The following is a 21874-nucleotide window of genomic DNA, read 5'->3' on the forward strand; positions in this document are numbered from 1 at the left end:
CCCAACAGTCTACCTTGTCTATATCTCAAAGAGAGATGAGTACTGAGACCCAGGATAAAAGCCCCTTATCTGTTTTGCTTTCAGTACTGGGTAGTGGTGGACGATGTAACTGTTCATACCGAATACCAGTGTGTATTTTTGTGATATTAATTTTTAATATACCGCATTACCGGTGTTTGTCGTTTAAACAACGTAAGGAACTGTTGCACTGTGAAAGTGACATATTTGTCAGGTATATGTGACCTCTGCTTTTAACCCATCCAGTGAGTTCACGCACAGCGAGTGGTGAACACGCATACATCCGGAGCAGTGGGCAGCTATCACTGCAGCGCCCGGGGAGCAAGTAGAGGTAAGGTGCCTTGCTCGAGGGCACCTCAATCCTTACCCGCTGGGGATCGAACCTGCAACCTTCTGGTCACGAGTCCGACTCTCTAACCATTAGGCCACGATTGCCCCGGCCATTCACACAAAATGCGTCTTTCTATGCCACGGCACTACATAATCATAATTTTTCTATATAAAGATGCGCTGAACGGAAGAGTTTGGAAGTTCGCTTGGGTCTCACATATGAACGGTAACATTACATATTCTGTTCGTGTCTCAATGGGAGCCCGCACAGGGCGGCTGAACAGCAGTTTTGCAAGTTCGCATTGCGCTATATTACTCACAAGCAAACATCTTCAAAAAGCAATCTTGTTACCATCATACATGCTGAATATAAGCATATCAAATGATGCGTTTTTAGTATTAACTGATCTCTGTATGCTATGATGAGAAATAAGGGTCAGTAGAGGGAGGATTTAAAGCGTGATGTGATCGCTTTTCTGTATGTTTTATTGGTAAATTTATTACCATTTTGTTTTCAACTATTCAGACAGAACATTGTAATAATTTTTGGTCGGGTGCTCTTAACTCTTTAAGTTAGGAGCACCAGTGCTAGAAGTGCTGGGCAAAATAATTTTGAAATCGATGAATCGCTTTTTAAAATGCGGTCTACTCTCAAAAGCTTTGAATCATTTTTTTCTTATTTCAACAAGCACTGAACCTTCATTAATGTGAATGACATCTAGTGGATAGTAGAAGCAATAACACTTTTCTTTTTACAACTGGTGGATGTTACAACAGGGACCATATTTGCGTTCATTGGTGTGTCGTCCTGGAGAATAGCATCCTTCACTTCCCAGTATAATATTTGCAATTGCTGTTTTGGAAATGTATGTTTTTCCTGGCAGTTCATACCACTTATCAAAGTTTTGCACTATTTCTTTAAATGCTGTTTTTCCACCCTATTGAATGACTTCAGTTCCTGCATATCGCCTTAACTGTCAGTTAAGGAGCGCCATCTGATACAGTCTCATTTAAACTTAGTCGTTTGTTTAAAGCCTGCGTTATTGGCAATTGACGAGAAGTATGCGTGGTCGAGGATGTTTTCACCAGTTCGGCAAATTCAGTGTGGTGATGTGACTTCAGGTGAGTCTGTAAGTTTGTGGTGTAAGTGTTTCGCGGCTATTTCTCTCCTACGGCATATTGACGTATCTGTGTCTTTCAGTTGTCCTTTATCGTCTGAAACCAAAATATATCCAGATCGGTGCTGTCGTATTCGGCTTTGAAACTAGATCTATTTTAAATGCAGATACTGTACCACTCCGACTCAGAGGATACCTGTAACCAAAATCAACAGAGCACTGTTTTGCACGCAGACGACAGACAATGGATGTAGGGCGGTACAGCTCCCCCTTTTGTTTTCTGGAGAAATGTGCAATAAATGAGGTCAAACTATCACGATGAGACCATTATTTAATCATCGTGACACCCATAGCAGCGGTTCATATGATTGCAGTTCCTCTTTACAGGTAATTATTTGAAATTTTGTTTGTTATACTTAGTGTTGTCACGGTACCAAAATATCAGTATTCGGTACGAATACGAGGAAAATTCCACAGTTCTTGGTACCAATTTCGGTACCAAAGCAAAACACCACTACATGCTAATTGAAACACAATTTTATTAATAAATGATTATTAATTGTTAATATAAATGTTTAAAAAGCAATGCAAAGATAATTGCTGCTGAAAATGTTGTGCGCTCACTGCTGATGCTGATGAACATCCACCTCAGTCAGTTCTGTATAAGAGAAATAGAATAAAATTCAGTAAGTCAACTGACTGAACAAACATGTATATGCAATATTAAAACAAACCTCCGTTTTTTTTTACCTCCTTTATACAAGATTTACTTAAATTAAGGTAACACTAATTTCTTTCGTTTAAATGTGTCCTTTTAAACCTTATGGAGTTATCTATCTAAGACGTACACATTTCTAGTCAAACATACAGTGAGGGAAATAATTATTTGATCCCTACTGACAAAATATCAAAACAAAAATCATGAGGACATTTCTTTATATTAAGGTTATAAATTGATTTGCATTTCAGTCAGTGAAATAAGCATTTGATCCCGGAGAAAAGACAACTCTGTGCTTGCCAACAAGGGTTTCTAAAAAAAGTACAGAGTTAAAACATTTCTGATAGTTGGTCACGAGGTTTGCACATGTGTCAGGTTGCATTTAGTCCACTCCTCTGTAAATCTTTAAGGTTTCTTGGCTGTCGCTCAGCAAATTGGAGTTTTTCTCCTTCAAAAATGTTCTATAGGACAAGGGTCTTAAGACTGGCTAGGACATTTAATGTGCTTCTCCTTAAACCACTCTTTGGTTGTCTTTGCAATATGTTTTGGGTCTTTGCCATGTTAAAGGCACATCCACTACCCATCTTCAGTGATCTAGTTAAGGGGAGGAGGTTCTCGTCCAAGATTTTACGGCCCATGGGCCTGTCCATAAGCCTAAACTTTCTTAAAGTGACGAGTAATCTGTGGTCCGTAAAGGCATATAACCAATTATTTTGAGCCAGAATTTTTGCTAGTTGGTAGGGGATTAAAAACTTATTTTACTGACTGAAATGCAAATCAATTTATAACCTTTTATATATTTTTTCCCCTGATTTTTCGTTGATATTTGGCTTCTATCACTTAAAATAAACCTACCATAAGAATAATAGACCCTTAATTTCTTTGTAAGCCGGCAAATTTACAAAATCGGTAGGGGATCAAATAATTATTTCCCTCACTGTATATTGTATACTAGCACATAGATTTCGTATATAGGCCGATTTAAAATGGGTACCGTAAACCTCATCATGTCATCCCATTTATTTTGCGGAGTCTTCAGATAGAAATGAATTTGCAGGCTATAACTTCGATCTTATTTTAAAGCCAAATTCATTAACATTAACTGCAGTTAAATCTACATTTATATTTTTAACAAATGAACATGAATTTAGAAATAAAAGCTCCTCTGAAGTTATGGTTATAAATAAACTAATGTTAATAATGTAATATTATGTTGGTATTTTTATACCTAATGTATTAAATTTTGTTAAAAATGAATTTGTATGTCTTCCTAAATCTTTGTGGACTCAGACCGCAGACTTATTTAAATATTTTATGTGTCTTATAAAGTCATTGCAGTTGAAGCGAAGAAGCGTTAAATGAGAATGATGCATGTCTAATATATGACTAGTCGTAAACACCCCTACTACATATTTAGGAGACGTGAAGTGCAGAGCCAGTCACAAGTTAAAACCATTCAGACACAGGCTGCCTGTGCTGCGTGTTTAGCCCTGGTACCCGTTTAATACTGGGTTTCGGTAACCATCCCTGACAGTTACTGCGAAGAGAACATGCTCTTATGTGCACCTATATGGGATCAGAATTGTTTCATTATTCTGTATAAATAAACTACGATTCGCAAATAAATATAGACAATTTCACATTTTTTTTTTAAATCCACATATGCACAAAAAGCGAACCATTAATACATGTTAGACGTTCCACAAAAATAAATGGAATTCACAAATAAATACAATGAGATTTGCAAATAAAAAATATTTACAAATGTATTTTAATTATATTTATTTGTAGATCGCCTTATTCACATTTGTGGAACGCTTTCTGCGCATTTGTGAATCGCTTTCTGTGCATTTGTGGGTCAGTGCGCGCATTTGTGGGTCAGTGCGCGCATTTGTGGGTCAGTGCGCGCATTTGTGGGTCAGTGCGCGCATTTGTGGGTCAGTGCGCGCATTTGTGGGTCAGTGCGCGCATTTGTGGGTCAGTGCGTGCATTTGTGGATTGCTCTCTGTACATTTGTGGATTTTGAAACATTTCTAACGTCAAATCGTGCGCACAATCCACAAATAGGTGGACTCCGCCCACTATCTACACAAGCCAATCGGTTAACTTCCGCTTTTGTTGTCCAATAGGCCACGTTCTAACTTCAGCCAATCATGTTTTGCTCTGCACTAAGATTCAGGGAGCTAACATGGCGACTAGTGGCGGTCTAAAATCTGTGTTATACTAAGAAATGATAATGGCCTCTTCTTTATGCTATGTAATGATCGCTTGTGTTCATATACATTGTCCGTATTGTTAAATATATGCTGTATTTAAACGTGTATGACTTGATAACAGCGTGAACGGACTGGAGTGGAAAATCCCGGTGACAAGGGAGTCGGGACTGATTTGGTCTGCTGCCAGCCGTTTTATTGTGTTTATGTTCCAAAGGGCTAAATTCCGATTTTTTTTTTGCAACTGTCGGTGTACTACCAGTATAACGATTGCAGAATTAATGTGGGGGAAATCATCAGCATTTTGAATTTCTATGTCATTCAAAATAAAACGTAATTTATACAGTCATTTCGGTTTATCCCATGAATGATCTCTGCTGTACAAAGTTGTACAAATAAATGAGTTCTCCATACAAATGCACAAAAGGCACCGGACATTACTGGGCATTTCAGTAAAGCCATTTTCATACAGAGATTCCCGAAAATATGCGGAAGGTGTCCCGGGATGACGGGATCGGTTGATTTTAGTTTACAATGCCGGTGACCTGCAATTAAAAGGCAATTATTTTGTTTTACTTGATTTTGTTTAGAAAAAACAAGCATGCTCAGGTGGGCTCGAAACAGTCTGTTAACAAAAAATGGCTCTTCCGCGTCGTGTACATCAAGAGACGTACTTTTAAAGGTTGCTAAACGTTCAAGTTAATTAAAGTGCTCTAGCATTGTAATTTTGTGTTGATCGATGAAGTCATTTAAAACTTGCTGCATATAGAGGCGACATAGACGATTCTCTCTCAATTTCAGTGAACATTAGGGATGCACCGAAAGGAAAATTCTTGGCCGAAACCAAAAACCGAAAAAGAGGAAACCAAGGCCGAAACACCGAAAGAAATTATGCCAATTATTAGTACCCTTGCATTTATGGCTATGACTATGTACTAACTTTACTATTTATGCAATTGCAATGCCTTGATTTTAGTAAAGTTTCAAAGAATAAATCAAGATGTCTAAAGTTGATAATAAGTAGCCTAAGAATAGAATAACCAACTTATTCTGTCGTATGAAGCGCTATGATGTTCAGGAAGGGAATTTGGAGAAAAACATGTTTAAAGTTAAGTTATGAAAATAAAAGCCCAACAGTCCAGTACCACAAGTAAAAAACACTTTACAGTGGTAAGAGACTTACTCTAATAAAAATTTAGTAAAAAAACATTTCCTAGTGTTGAAGTCTATAAAATTACTGTACACAACCATTGGAATAAAACGAAAGAAGGGAAAATGTTGCAGCGCACATTTAAAGAACGAGAGCTATGCCATTATCACAACACGAGGAAACATTACGTACAACAACTAATAAGCAGTGAAGCAAGTTTTACGCTGTTTATCATGTGCATAGTGTCTGGACTTTTGATCATCTCTTGTATGTTTTGTGGTCCGGCTCGCGTGAGCAGTGGAGCGGGCATAACTCCTGGTGCTGTATATGGGGGCTCTGTCACCTCGCGAAAACATTGTATAAAACAACTTTGCATGCCATAGTTGACACAGGACTGGCGGAAAATGTGCATTAATACTTATTCATTCTTCATGTTATGTGGTTTACTTTGATAGGTGAACTGTCTTTCCCGCGTTCCAGCGCGACACCCGACGGGTTTTCCCAAATCGCATCACATGTCTAGTCAGTACAAATGACAACGACACGTAGGTAGCTTCACGAGCATATCCCGCTGAAGGGAAACGGGTGTTTACAAATTGCCCTCATTGTAATCTGCCAGAATGACGGGCGACCATCAGATTTTTCCATCACTGGTAAAAAAATCTGTCAATGACAAAGAATCTTTCGGATTACGCGACCTCTGGTTCACACACGTAAAGGAATATTGGTCGCACTCTAGAGCCCTGAGGGAGCATGCAATTTAGGAGACGCTTTAGGGCTGCGATTAAAGGAATAACGTCCGCTACAGATGCATCAAAGGAGCAGTATCTGTTTGTGTCATCACAACATTTTCGGTGGCCGAATATTCGGTGCATCCCTAGTGAACATGCTCGGGACACATACAAACTCCGAATACTACAGCGGATATTTCGAATTGCTGAGCGAATCACTGGTAGACTACTACCGTTATCACTGCAAGAACTTTACTCATCCAGAGTGAGCGAGTAAAATGGCTCGCAAGATCTCGCTGGACCCCTCACACCCAGCACACCATCTCTTTGAACTGCTGCCGTCTGGTCATCGCTACAGAGCCCTGAGCACCAAAACAGCCAAACATAGGACAAGTTTCTTTCCTCGGGCCATCTACGCCATGAACAGTTGTACAGTTAAATGTTCTCCCCACTGTGCAATAAATATGTGCAATACTAAACTACTCACTCACACTTATATTTATTTATTATACATATGTTACTGATTTAATATATAATATAGCTATCCCTTTACCTTACACAATTTTTATAGCACCTATAACTTGTATATATGGCACATGCATAAAATATAGCATCCGGTTCTCTTTTGACATGTATTGGTTTTTTTATATGTGTATTGTCGATTACATATTCATTTTTATTTTGTTACCTGTGTCTTGTCACTTTATGTGAGCTGTTTAGTAAATGTATTATACAACTACAGTATTTCTATGTGGGGTTTTGTGGACAGACTTGTCCCACATGATAATCTTGCAATATAGCCTACTTACGCTGCTGCCACTAAAGACTACGCTTGCTATTGTTAATGTATATAACAGGTATCATATAGTTTTGGCATGGGAAAGAGTTAGACAGTAAACAGAACAGTGTAGCGATAGCAGCAGAGATCATTCAGGAATGGGATAAACCGAAATGACTGTAGAAATTTTGTTTTATTTTGAATTATGAATGACATAGAAATTCACAATGCTGATGATTTCCCCCACATTAATTCTGCAATCGTTATACTGGTAGTACACAGACAGTTGCATAAAATCGGAATTTAGCTCTTTGGAACATAAACACAATAAAACGGCTGGCAGCAGACCAAATCAGTCCCGACTCCCTTGTCACCGGGATTTTCCACTCCAGTCCGTTCACGCTGTTATCAAGTCATACACGTTTAAAAAACAGCATATATGTAACAATACGTACAATGTACAGTTGAATGAAAAAGTATGTGAACCCTTTGGGCTTACTTGGATTTCTTCATAAATTGGTCATAAAATGTGTTATGATCTTCATCTAAGTCACAACAATAGAGAAACACAGTCTGCTTAAACTAATACCGACAAAACATTATACAAACATTATACGTTTTCATGTTTCTATTGAACAAAACATGTAAACATTCATAGTGCAGGGTGGAAAAAGTATGTGAACCTTTGGGTTTAATAACTGGTTGACCCTCCTTTGGCAGCAATAACCTCAACCAAACGTTTCCTATAGTTGTAGATCAGACCTGCACAACGGTCAGGAGAAATTTTGGACTATTCCTCTTTACAAAAGTGTTTCAGTTCAGCAATATTCTTGGGATGTCTGGTGTGAATCGCTCTCTTGAGGTCATGCCACAGCATCTCAATCGGGTTGAGGTCAGGACTCTGACTGGGTCACTCCAGAAGGCGTATTTTCTTCTGTTGAAGCCATTCTGTTGTTGATTTACTTCTATGCTTTGGGCGTTGTCCTGTTGCATCGTCCATCCTCTGTTAAGCTTCAGTTGGCGGACAGATGGTCTTAAGTTTTCCTGCAAAATGTCTTGATAAACTTTGGAATTCATTTTTCCATCGATGACAGTAATCCGTCCAGGGCTTGAGGCAGCAAAGCAGCCCCAAACCATGATGCCCCCTCCACCATATTTCACAGTTGGGATGAGGTTTTGATGTTGGTGTGCTGTGCCTTTTGTTCTCCACACATAGCGTTGTGTGTTCTTTCCAAACAACTCAATTTTGGTTTCATCTGTCCACAGAATGTTTTGCCAGTAGTACTGTGGAACATCCAGGTGCTCTTTTGCAAACTTCAAACGTGCTGCAATGTTTTTTTTGGACAGCAGTGGCTTCCTCCGTGGTGTCCTCCCATGAAGACCATTCTTGTTTAATGTTTTCCTTATTGTAGATTTGTCAACAAAAATGTTAGCATGTGCCAGAGATTTCTGTAAGTGTTTAGCTGACACTCTAGGATTCTTCTTCACCTCATTGAGCATTCTGCGCTGTGCTCTTGCAGTCATCTTTACAGGACGACCACGCCTAGGGAGTGTAGCAACAGTGCTGAACTTTCTCCATTTGTAGACAATCTGTTTTACCGTGGACACATGGACATCAAGGCTTTTAGATATACTTTTGTAGCACTTTCCAGCTTTATGCAAGTCAACAATTCTTGATCGTAGGTCTTCTGAGAGCTAATTTGTGCGAGGCATGGTTCACATCAGACAACGCTTCTTCAGAACAGCAAACTCAAAACTGGTGTGTGTTTTTTATTGGACAGGCCAGCTTTAATCAACACATCCAATCTCATCACATTGATTGGACCCCAGGTTGGCTGACTCCTGGCTCCAATTAGCTCTTGGAGAAGTCATTAGCCTAGGGTTTCACATACTCTTTCCACCCTGCACTATGAATGTTTACATGTTGTGTTCAATAAAAACATGAAAACGTATAATGTTTGTGCGGTATTAGTTTAAGCAGACCGTGTTTCTCTATTGTTGTGATGAAGATCAGGTATTCGCAAACAAGACTGCTGCGAATACACCCTTAATATTTACCATGGTGTTACTATAGTAAACGTGTTGTAACCATGGCTTTTGGGCAGCGTTTTTGTCAGAGCTCTTATTCTTTTTCATTTTTACAGCAGACATGCAAAACGCATATCGGCCAACCCCCAATTTCGAGCACTGTTCTCTATTTATTTGCTTAAAGTCAGAGTAAAAGTGACATTAACATATGTTAATTGAGTTTGTCGAACAACAGAAAAGTGTGTTATTAACCACCCAGCAAGATTTAAATGGAGAAAAAACATCCAAGTAAATAAAATAAGTTGTCAAAGTCTTGGAAAATCAGCAGGACTCTCTGTTCTCAAATGCTGGGGGTGTGTCTGCTGTTGGCGCTGAAGCCACACCCTCGCATCGCTCAACCGGAGTCCCCCGCCAAGTAGGCTATATTTGAATTCAAACACGCGTGAAATTCATCAATAGATAATTCACGGGTTTGCATATGCAGATAATAATGCAGGTTAAAAGGTATGCGTATTTGACGTGCTGTCCAGGGATAGGGCTCCGAGCCTGTCGGTTTCTTGTGAACTCCGAGTACTCTTCACCTGTCGGTTTTGGCCTGAACCCATAGCGCTCCCCCGTTGTCCTGTGGGAGAAAACTGTCTCGTGGTGATGAGCTGTGATGGTGGAGGGATCCCTGAAGACTGTAGAGAGAATGCATAGGTTCACATTTGACTTATTTTTTGACAAGAAAAAGTTGACAATGGTACTTATTTAATAAATACTTAGAATTATATTTTGTATTATAAACGGAGAGCGTGTTTGCTATAACCAATCACATATTTAGAAACTACAATACTTATTTCTCGTTAGAAATACAATCAAAAGCTACTTTAAGTGAAATTAAACTTACGAAACAATGCTCCAACGGGCGTGTCGGCTGCCATAAAGAAAGTTCTAGCTTGAGCCTTCTCGACTAATCACGTTCCTCCCACATGTTATGGAAATGACAGTTCTCTGTCATTGGTTAGCTATGGAAAAAATGGATAACCAGCCAGGTAGATTATCTGCTCGTGCTCGTCTTGTTTATTTGTTTATTAAACATCATTCACTGAAGCATGTTGTGATCAAGCAATGTTATCCTCCTTCCGTTCCGGTTATTCTCCTCTATCCATTCGTGTCTGCGTTACCATTTGCTTGTTGTTTTGCGTAATATTTGTTTAGTTGGGCAGTGTGAGAGCTTGAGAGAACCTGAAAGCGTGTGCGTGAGATCTTACAACCCTGAGCTTGTGATTGATCAGACACCTGATGTAAAAATATTCTGAACAGAGAATTGGTGAAAAACTGTTTAACGTTTTTAACTCCACAATTCAGTACAACATACTTTTGAGTCTTTATAATGTTTCAGCAATACATTTCTAACATCTATAATGCTTTTAGAAACAATTTTCTGAATTCGCTTTGCCCAAACTTTAAATATTATATATTCAAATTACCTTTCCATTTTATTCAGTTGTTGTGTAAGGTTCAGTATTTTGACTGCAACTGTCATGCATCCAGTTTCCTTCACTTCATCATGAGTGCCATCTCTTTATAAACCACATCATTTTGTGGGCCTTACAAACCTGTTAAATACCAGTGTGGAGTTTTTTTTACAATATTCGCTCAAAACGACAGAATAAAAGAGCGTTTTAAGTCAATCAACTGCAGATATTTACTTTATCAATCAATTGAAAATGTGAAAATTCTGGCAGATACCGGGAAACGGGTATAAATCTGGAAATTGCATTTATATTAATCTGTTTACTAGTACTGGAATAATAATCATTCGTAAGTCTCTGTGTTTCAGCTACATTCATTTTGCTGTGACGGCCACTACCCCAAAATCCGCAATGACTACAGTGTCGCACTGTTTCCCATTAATGATTTTTTTTTTTTGACCCTTTTAGCTGCTTTTGTTCAGAAGATGTGTTTAATGACAAACCTAGCATCTTTTTGGATAAACTGTTTATTCAGTGGTAAAATGTCGTCAGTATTGCCCCACTTGTCTGAGGTCTCGCTTTCCTTTTGCAGGAAACGCATCTGTGAGTAAGCGGCAGACAGCAGCCTATAACCTTTAGCCAAAAAAACATAACTTCTATTCTAATGCCCTGGCTTCTCTTTGAAGCGTTACGAATAGCTAAACAACATTTATTTAGATGTTAATAGAGTTGGTTGTTACACCTCATAGAAAACAATCTTAGCAACTGAGAGAGAAAACTTGTTCATTTCAAGCTTTTTTGTGCTATTTTTGCCTTCAGGGTTTAAAATTCTCATCTGGCCAACGTCAAAGGTAGTGACGTGGTGATGTACTATAGTACATTGACGCATCTGTCTCTCATAATTATTCACAAGACTGTGTTTTTTTTGACCAATGAGAAGACATTTCTCCTAATTATTCATGACAGCACCTGGTGTGTTTCTATTTGAACCATCAGATAGAGGCGTTCATTGCACATGATAGTAATCTGATGGATAAATTAAGAAAAAGAACCACACTTACCAGAAGTTACAAAAATACATATTCCAATAATTATTAGTAAAAGTATATTTTTATGTGAAAACACTTTATGCTGAATATATGTGGGGCTTCTCCACTTAAAGTGATAAATACATGAGAGCTGTTGAAATTTTGGCCATTTGCTGTATCAAAATGTTTTGAAACTGGTTTGAAGTTTTGGCACACAAAACTACACGATGACATCATGAATATGTTAATCAGCCTATGACACCATCCATCCCCAGTGTTCTACAAAATCCTACCAGAAACGCTAGGAATGCATGCAGTTTTCAAAGAGTTTAATAAAACGTTCATTTTATATATTTAGATTTAATTTGTGAGTTAATAAAAATCTAACTTTGTGTAAACAAGGCAAATTATATCAAAATATGGATTAAATTAATCTGATCGAATTGCAAACATTTCCGGGGTATCGACAAATATGAAATCGCTGGCGGAGAATATTGATACTGCATTGTATCGTGATGAACTGTTAGATTTACACCCCAACAGATCAATAAACAGTATTGTTAATAGTAATAATACAGTTAAAATCTTAATGAAACCCATTCCGATTTTTAAAGAAATGGCTCGAACATTGAATAACATGAGGCCGCTGGTCACTGGTCCGGGCCTTTGGTTGTTAAATTGGGTGTATTGTCTTAAATAGTGTACTGATGTGAGTGCTCTTGTGTTTAGTGCTTAAATATTTACAATGGCAATGCTGGAAGGCACATGCAAAAGATGAACTTTCATGATGTGGCACTGGCCCGAATGGGCAAAAGCAAGAGTTCCGTTTACTGTCCCAAGCATTGTTCACACTGGCCCCGGGCCATCCGGCACTGATTGTCAAGTCCTAAAGTAAAATAACAATTAAAAGCAAGCAAGCAAGTTAATGTGAGATCATTATAAAACAAAGGCAGTGCATGACCCCTTTAAGAGTGATTGTATAGTACAGACCTTGTAGAAATACAATAGATTAACATCCATTTGGCTTGACCACAGACTCATTGTAGAAACTGGTTAAAGACTGGAAACTGCAGTTACGGCAACGCATGTCGGTACACACATGGAACTCCGTCACAAGGAAAAGGCTTCTCTGGAGCTTTCCACAGGTGCTTGAAATTCTATTATAGACATGTTGCTTGGATTGTACCTGATCTGGTCAAACAATTGACTTTTGATGTGTGTTTAAAGGTCAGCCGAGAGACCCACTGGGGATCTCCGAGAGAGGATGAAGAATAAAAGACAAGATGTAGATGGTGGTGCGCAAAAAAGAGACACAGACGAGCCCACTTCGCCCGCAACCAGAGTATGCCCCCTTCCCCAAATAACCTGCATTTTGTTACAACATTTGCTAGATTTCTCAATCATTATATGTGATATCTTTAAATGATCATATGATCATTTTTCATATTACATTAAAGTTGCAGATAGATTTTACCCAGAATTAAAAATCCATGAAGTGGATTTAGACACCAATAGTTTGTTTGTTTTATTTCCATATCATTAAGTATTGCCCTGTTACTGGCCTACAGGCCAAAGTAAGCCTTTTATGCGGTTGGTTTTAATCTGTACATTTTGTACACACAAAAAGATATTTGGAAGAATGTTAGTAATTTTCAGTTCCGGAACACCATTGACCACCATAGTTGACTACTAAATGGTTTTCCTAAATTATTTATATATCTCATTTTGTGTTCAATAAAACAAAAAAATAAACCACATTTATCCCTACTATGGTAGTGGATGATGTCCCAGAATTGAAAATTACTGACAATCTTCCAAATATCCTTCTCTGTGTTTCAAACCTGTATAAATATCTTTATTCCGATAAACAATCTGAGGGCGAGTAAACGATGACAGAATTTTCATTTTTGGGTGGAGTATCCCTTTAATCAGATCTGTCTCTTCTCTTTCGCTAGAATTTGAGTCTCGTTAAGAATGTCTCAGATAATGCACACACATCCATTTAGCTTTTAACCCTTCGTTTTAGGGTCTGCACTCATGGTCTTTGGTGTCTCTACAGATAAGTTTGTAACAAAATTTACAATTTACAAAATTTTACCCAGTTCACTAATGTTTTTACTCCATATTTGTGCAGTTTTTGGAGGATTTATAATATTTTTTAAATCTATGACATGGTTTAGTGTAAGTTTTTAGATTCCCAGATTCTTTTTTATTCATATCTTTGTTATGAAATCACAATTATAACAATAAAAATACTTTTGGACAGTTTTAAATTTTATACTGAAAAGATCTGTTTTTCAATAATTTAACATTACAGTTAGAATCAAACCTGAACAAGATTTTGTTAAGACAAGTTAGTCAAGTTTAGAGTTTATCATGTATTTCAATCATCTGTTTTTCGTACATTTATAGATTTAATCTAAACATTAGTTACTAACTGTAAGCAAAATAAAAATACAGAAATTAACAGATATATCACTTATTGAGCAGGGCTGGGTATCAATTCTGATGATTAGATTCCGATTCACAAGCTCTCTATTCACTTCTCGATTCAAGTCAATGATTATAGATTTAATACAAATCCTATGATATTTACTGATCTTTTTTAGAAATATCTGGATTACAATGGTGAATTAAGAAATGAAGAACCACAAACCTGTATATTAAACGCACTTAAGTGTATTGAAACGAAAATTCACAAAAATTATCTGTAAAGAGGGGCTGCAATCATGTGAACCGCTGCCTTTTATGTGAAGGTGATGTAAAAACATCGACGACACACCGCATCCGTCATGTTAATTAAGCAATGAACAAACTAAATCATCCCTTTTGTAACATCCACCCGCTTTTAAAGAAAAGTGACATCCAGTGGATTGTAGTAACAATAACATTCACGTTAATGAAGGTTCAGTGTTTGCAGAGATGAAAGAAAAAAAATTATTCACAGCTTTTGAGAATCGATATTGAATTTAAAAAATCAATTAATCGATTTTTTTTTTTTTGCCCAGCCCTAATATTGAGTACACATGAAGTTGTACTCTAATGAACTGTGTGCTGCATGTGAGTCACGAACCTTATGCCTGAGCTGCATTCACATGACTTTGTCTGGTTCTGCACATTTGTTTTGGAAACAAAGTACTCTAATAGTCGAAAGGTAAAACTCTTTGATCTCAGTATTTGAACTGTCTGTGCTAAATTGTTTTGTCTCTCCCTCTATCACTCTGTGTGTCATTTCTGTTTGTGTATTCTGTGTTGCTTCTGATTTTGAGGATGAATTTTGTAAATTTTCTAAGCAGGGTCTCCAGAGACCCCGAAGACCATGAGTGTGACTTTAACACTAACATAAAATTTTATAAAAGATATGCCAATTTTTTTATTTGTAGATCCAGAAAGTGTTGAACACCGTAAAAAGTCTTATGCCGTTTGGAATATTTTTTTACATTTTAGCAAAGTCATTTGCGGGACTGCATAAGGGTCAGTAAACTCAGATCCAGAGATTATTCACGCTGAGTGTGCTCAATTATTTGATGTTTATTTAAAAAAGTGTTTTTGTGCCTCATTAGCAGGGAGATTCATCCCGACGAAGACACAGAGAGAAAGAGGATATCAAAATCACAAAGGAGCACACACCAGCTAGTGAAGAGGAGACCCCAAGCTGGGAAGCCAGTCGTGAAGGTAAAGGGTTCTCTAAATGAATATTTAAATTTTACTTCTGTAGTTAAAAATGTCAATGATTTTAATAGATTCTGATAACGGTGATTACGATTACGAGTTATCCCTGGAGATGAAGAGACAGAAAATTCAGCGTGAGCTAATGAAGCTGGAGCAGGAGAACATGGACAAACGAGAGGAGGTCATCGTCAAGAAAGAGGTACATTAGCAATTTCATGCAACTTTTAATCTTACCATGAAAGCTTTTTAACAAGAGACAGAAACCTTTTAGCCGTCCATTTAGGACTTTTTTCTTTTGTTTATGTGCTAAATTATTAATTTTAAGATTGATCCATCAGGTATGAGGTGAGCAACAACACAAATTACATTTTTAACTATATTTTATGCTTTCAGAAAAGGATCAGAGCCCATTTTCATACTTAATTGTTTATACTTTAACAATAAACATGGCGCGCAAGGGTCTTGAGACGTGCTGTACTCCAAACAAGTGCATGTTTACATTAAAAGGCAATGGAAAAGTCCCACAGTGCAATGGGTATAACACATCCTCGTGAGTTGCCTTTTAAGGGCCATTCACATTTTATTTCTTTTGCGAAATCAAGTTTGTTATTTTAAATGTAAACACACTGCAGGCATGCGCAAATAGGGAGTGATGCAGTCGGCACCGCATCTAGATGAAAATATTTCAACTTTTCAGAATGCTGCACGAGCACCGCAAGTCATTTAACAAGAACCAACCAACCAATATAGACAAGCTTAGTGAAGATGGAGACACAGAAGATCACAGCATATATTGATCTACAGTAGGTAGTCAACCAGAATGCTCTCTACCGCCGCGTCGAATGCCGCCGTTAGCGAAGGGCGGCAATTAGAAAACATTTATATGTGAAACTAGTTTGCGAAATTTCCGCCAGTAGGCGAAAAGGGAGAGTTTGCGCCTTCAGTAATTCACCAAATGTACAGTGAAACAGTGAAATTCAATGTAATAAATTCATTAGTACATGACAGGAGGCAACACATTAAAAATTCAAATTAGTTATTCACGTTTATAATAAAAAGAAAAAGCGATATAGGCGGAGAATTGAACCAAATGCAGGACATAGTAAAATATCATTAAATCATTAGAACAAAAATCATTAGAACAAACGTGTTATGATCAAAGAGGTTCATTCATACAGCCCAAGGATAATTTTTTTCTGCTAGTCTAAAGCGACTACATATGCCTGATAGTTATAAGAATACACTATTATAATAAAAAAATAAGTATTTTCTGTCCGTATACAAAAGCAAACTGTTGAACAGTTTGAATGTTTTTTAAAAGTTCCATAACCACAGTTTAATACGTCCCTACTTGCGGGTAAGCTTTTATAATAAATGTGTCTTTATTTAAGGATAATCTCATTTCCACCACACCACACCACACACGCATTCAAGTTCAATATAACATTTTAAACAGTCTTCATTTAACATATTACAAAGTAAAACAAAACCGTAAACATTTTGAATGCGCAACAGCACCAATGCGGGCAGAACCTTTAATGTAATATTCGTTTTCAAAGTTCTTTTTTTATTTTAAGCTAATTTACAAAGATTACCATGAGCAATCATTTTACACTAAAATGTGCGTCAGTGAAAACCATCACATTGATCACGCAGGAGTGGGCAGTTTGCACCAACTACTTCAATATGCCTATAATGACCGTAGCGGAGTATAGCCTCCTCGATAGCGTGTCCATCTTCTAAACCAGGGTCGACCGATTCGCAGTTCGAGGCTCACTCGGAGCAGGTGTAAGTCCTGTGACATATCAGAAATACATGTTACAAAGCGACAACAGAAGGCCTTCACATTTTCTTTCAGCCAATACTTGAGGGCAAATGTGACGACATATCACTATTTTTATCATTATAAATGAACGCGGACTGTAGAAAGTAAACTGCACAAGGCAAAAATGTAACATTAATTATTGTTAATGAGCGGGAACAGAGGCCGTGTGAACGAAAAAACGTATTTGCCCAAATAAGCAGTTTATAGACCATTTCATCGTTATTAAATAAAAGTGTGATGAAATAGTGTATTGACCGGTGTTTAAACGACAAGCATTGAACTGTTTCCATTCTTGTCTGTAGGCTACATTCTTTTAAAACGGATTCCACTTCTCAGATGATGGCGGAAGGGGACTGATAATGTGTCTCGCTTTTTAAAAGAACAGAGTTTAGAATTAATGTCCTACCAGCAAGGGTGAAAAATGAATGTCAGATGCCGTAACACTAAAAAGAAGCTTAAATCTAAACAGAAACGAAACATCTTTGCCAAAATATGCTTTTTATAATCGTAATGCTCCTAATTTACATGACATATAAAATTATTTTAAATTTATATTCTACATCTTAAAACACTAATGACCTCTGTTTAAATGACAAACAATTAAATGTTTTCATAATTACTTTATAAAGTGCTGTATTGATCAAGAAGATAAGTCTCCCTGTTTACATTTCAATCTATTTTTAAATATGTAACTTCTCAATAGACTCCTCTTTGAATTTTGGCTGAAGTGTTTTAGTATGATTTCTTCCTATAGTAGGAGGTTGGGGTTGATTTGAGGTTGTGTGAGCAGTAACAAAGAGCTGAATATTAAAATGCATTTAAAGTGCAGGGTTCAGAGAACTGGAAAGTATACCCTGCTGGCAACATTAATTTGTCTTGCACAACATATTTCCGATCATTAATTCAACATGATATAAATTAAAGCAAACATATAGTCTCCTAAACGTAAACTGTGCTAGAAATCCCCTTTTAAATGCTGCTTCATGCGAATTGCAAGTGCGCCATCTCACATTGAGCCTTGCAAGTAATTCAAGAACCTAATTATTTCAGCACGTAGCAGTTTTAAAATATATTCCAAATAATATGTTTAACTTGTCAGAATTTGAGCTGAAAAACCAATAAACTGTTTCTGGTATCCTGGCTGATGCCAGGAATGCAACAAATATTCACAAAGAAACCGGCTAAAGTCGCAAGTTTCTTCCCTTGCACCGAACTGACGTGATTTAATATTTGCTTAATAGGACTCCTACTTTTTCAGCAAAATTGAATGATCAGTTTTAAATTACTAATGGTAAAAAGGTAGTTTCTGAAGAGTCTTATGTTTTCTTTTTTTAAAAATAGGATTTTGATGAATTTGGTATGTTAAGCTATGTTTTATATACCATAATTGCATAAAACTATGGTTTTGTGGGTTATAATTTTGCCCCCACTTCTTTAGTCATTCTGTGATCCATACACATACCGCCAAAGTTTAAGAAACGTCTGTCTGAGATGCTCAAAAACGGCATGTTACTGGTTAGTTTCAAGGGAAATAATGTATAAATAATGTTTTTTTTTTTTGTTTGACAAATAACCCTGCGTTTGTGTCTACTCTCGAAACCCCGAAAAGAGCTTCAGTTCAGCCTCAGGATTTTTTTGCTTTAACCCCTGAATCCAGTCGTTTTGTGAGAAGAGAGACAGCATTGAACAATAGACTCGAACTATGTGAAATATAAAGCGTTTTTTTTTTAATTAGAAACATGAACATTCATTGTTAAACACCCAAAAAACTTAATCACAGCCTCAAAAACAGCAAATACTGGCTCCCTTAACAAAAACATTGTAAACAATATAAATATGATGATCAATAAAACAGTTGTCTCTGTTATTCGCAATAGGCAAAACGAAAAACATTATATAGGCCTAGTAGGCACTAAATAAAGGAATGCAGTAATAATAGCAAATCATGTTATTTAGCCACCAAAGAAAATCACAAGGATATATAGTGAGGGAAATGATTTGATCCCCTGCTGATTTTGTAAGTTTGCCTGCTTACAAAGAAATGATGGGGCCAAATCAGTTTAAATTAAGCCACCATAAAATTAGTGACAGAATATTAAAAAATGTTGTATAAACGTTATAATTTGATTTGTATTTCAGTCAGTGAAATAAGTATTTGATCCCCTACCAACCAGCAAGAATTCTGGCTCCTCAGATTGGTTATGTTATGGTTTAAGACAATACTCCTACATAAGCTTATGTACAGTGGGTACGGAAAGGATTCGGACCCCCTTAAATTTTTCACTCTTTGTTATATTGCAGCCATTTGCTAAAATCATTTAAGTTCCTTTTTTTCCTCATTTATGTACACACAGCACCCCATATTGACAGAAAAACACAGAATTGTTGACATTTTTGCAGATTTATTAAAAAAGAAACCCAGAAATATCACATGGTCCTAAGTATTCAGACCCTTTGCTGTGACACTCATATTTAACCGTCCATTTCTTCTGATCATCCTTGAGATCCGGCTGTGTATGATTATACTGATTGGACTTGATTAGGAAAGCTACACACCTGTCTATATAAGACCTTACAGCTCATAGTGCAAATGAGAATGAGTTCAAGGGAACTGCCTGAAGAGCTCAGAGACAGAATTGTGGCAAGGCACAGATCTGGCCAAGGTTACAAAAAAAATCTGCTGCACTTAAGGTTCCTAAGAGCACAGTGGCCTCCATAATCCTTAAATGGAAGACGTTTGGGACGACCAGAACCATTCCTCGAGCTGGCCGTTTGGCCAAACTGAGCTATCGGGGGAGAAGAGCCTTGGTGAGAGAGGTAAAGAAGAACCCAAAGAAGAACCCTCAGCCAGGCTGAGCTCCAGAGATGCATTTGGGAGATGGGAGAGAGTTGTAGAAAATCCACCATCACTGCAGCCCTCCACCAGTCGGGGCTTTATGGCAGAGCGGCCCGACTGAAGCCTCTCCTCAGTTCAAGACACATGAAATCCCGCATGGAGTTTGCTAAAAAACACCTGAAGGACTCAAAGATGGTGACAAATAAGATTCCCTGGTCTGATGAGACAAAGATAGAACTTTTTGGACTTAATTCTAAGCGGTATGTGTGGAGAAAACCAGGCACGGCTCATCGCCTGTCCAATACAGTCCCAACAGTGAAGCATGGTGGTGGCAGCATCGTGCTGTGGGGGTGTTTTTCATCTGCAGGGACAGGACGACTGGTTGCAATCAATAGAAAGATGAATGCGGCCAAGTACAGGGATATCCTGGATGAAAACCTTCTCCAGAGTGCTCAGGACCTCAGACTGGGCCGAAGGTTTATCATCCAACAAGACAATGACCCTAAGCACACAGCTAAAATAACGAAGGAGTGGCTTCACAACAACTCCAACCTGACAGAACTGTATAGGATCTGCAAGGAGGAATGGCAGAGGACCCCCAAATCCAGGTGTGAAAAACTTGTTGCATCTTTCCCAAAAAGACTCATGTCTGTATTAAATCAAAAGGGTGCTTCCACTAAATACTGAGCAAAGGGTCTGAATACTTGGGACCATGTGATATTTCAGTTTTTCTTTTTTAATAAATCTGCAAAAATGTGAACAATTCTGTGTTTTTCGGTCAATATGGGTTGCTGTGTGTACATTAATGAGGAAAAAAAATGAACTTGAATGATTTGAGCAAATAGCTGCAATATAACAAAAAGTGAAAAATTTAAGGGGGACTGGATACTTTCCGTACCCACTGTATGTAAAAGATGCATGCCAACAGAATCTTTATCTTTCATTCAACCTCTCAACCACCATGGTCCAGACCAAATAGATTTCAAAGGATGTCAGGGACAAGATTGTAGACTTGCACAAACCTTGAATAGGCTACAGACAGAAGCTTGGTGAGAATGAGACAACTGTTGGTGTGATTATTTGGAAATTGAAGAAATACTAAATAACTATCAAATGCCCTTGGACTGGAGCTCCCTGCAAGATTTCCACGATGAAGTAAAGATGATCATGAGAAAGGTTAAAGATCAGCCCTTAACTACACGGAATAAGCTTGTAATGACTTCAAGACAGTTGGGACCACAGTTAGCAAGCAAACCATTGGTAACACGCTATGCCACAACAGATTGAAATCCTGAAACACCCGCAAGGTCCTCCTGCCCAAGAAGGCCTGCCTGGCTCAACTGAAGCTTGACAATGAACTTCAAAAGGATTCAGAAAAGGCTTTGACGAACGTGCTGGCACAGTTTTGAGACGAAAATTGACTCCTGCTTTTGGAGGGAGAGAAATGTTGACTATGACCCCAAGAACACCATCCCTACAGAGAAGCACAGTGTTGGAAACAATATGCTTTAAGGCTTTTTCTCTGCTACAGGATGACTTTACCGCATTGAGGGGCTGAGGGATGGGCCATTGTACCGTGAAATCTTGGATGAGGACCTCCTCCCCTTAACCAGATCACTGAAGATGGGTTGTTGATGTGCCTTTAACATGACAAAGACCCAAAACATGTCGCCAAGACAACCAAAGAGTGGCTTAAGGAGAAGCTAAAACTCCAATTTACTGAGTGACAGGCAAGAAACCTTAAAGATTTACAGGAAAGTGGACTAAAATGTATCCTGACACATGTGCAAACCTGGTGACCAACTATCAGAAATGTTTTACCTCGGTGGAGAAACCCTTGTTGGCAAGCACAAATTACAAAGTGTTTTTTTCTCTGGGATCAAATACTTATATAACTGAATGAAATGCAAATCAATTTATAACCTTTATATAACATTTTTCCCCTTGATATTTTTCTATATTTGGTCTTAAA

General features: G+C 37.7%; 1 protein-coding gene across 5 annotated transcripts in view; it reads left to right on the forward strand.

The window, feature by feature from the left end:
• The window catches only part of zc3h13 (zinc finger CCCH-type containing 13), a 71999-nt gene that overhangs the window by 20319 nt on the left and 29806 nt on the right, over positions 1-21874 (forward strand). For 3 of the 5 annotated variants that reach the window (XM_056763761.1, XM_056763776.1, XM_056763768.1), the window contains exons 3-6: positions 12605-12714; positions 12797-12911; positions 15133-15244; positions 15313-15440. In XM_056763761.1, coding sequence (XP_056619739.1) covers positions 12605-12714; positions 12797-12911; positions 15133-15244; positions 15313-15440 — 465 coding nt within the window. The remainder of the gene's footprint in view (positions 1-12604; positions 12715-12796; positions 12912-15132; positions 15245-15312; positions 15441-21874) is intronic. The other 2 variants (XM_056763783.1, XM_056763790.1) reach the window with 2 other exon arrangements.

This window comes from Triplophysa dalaica, chromosome 2 (assembly GCF_015846415.1).
Source record: "Triplophysa dalaica isolate WHDGS20190420 chromosome 2, ASM1584641v1, whole genome shotgun sequence".
NCBI lineage: Eukaryota > Metazoa > Chordata > Actinopteri > Cypriniformes > Nemacheilidae > Triplophysa > Triplophysa dalaica.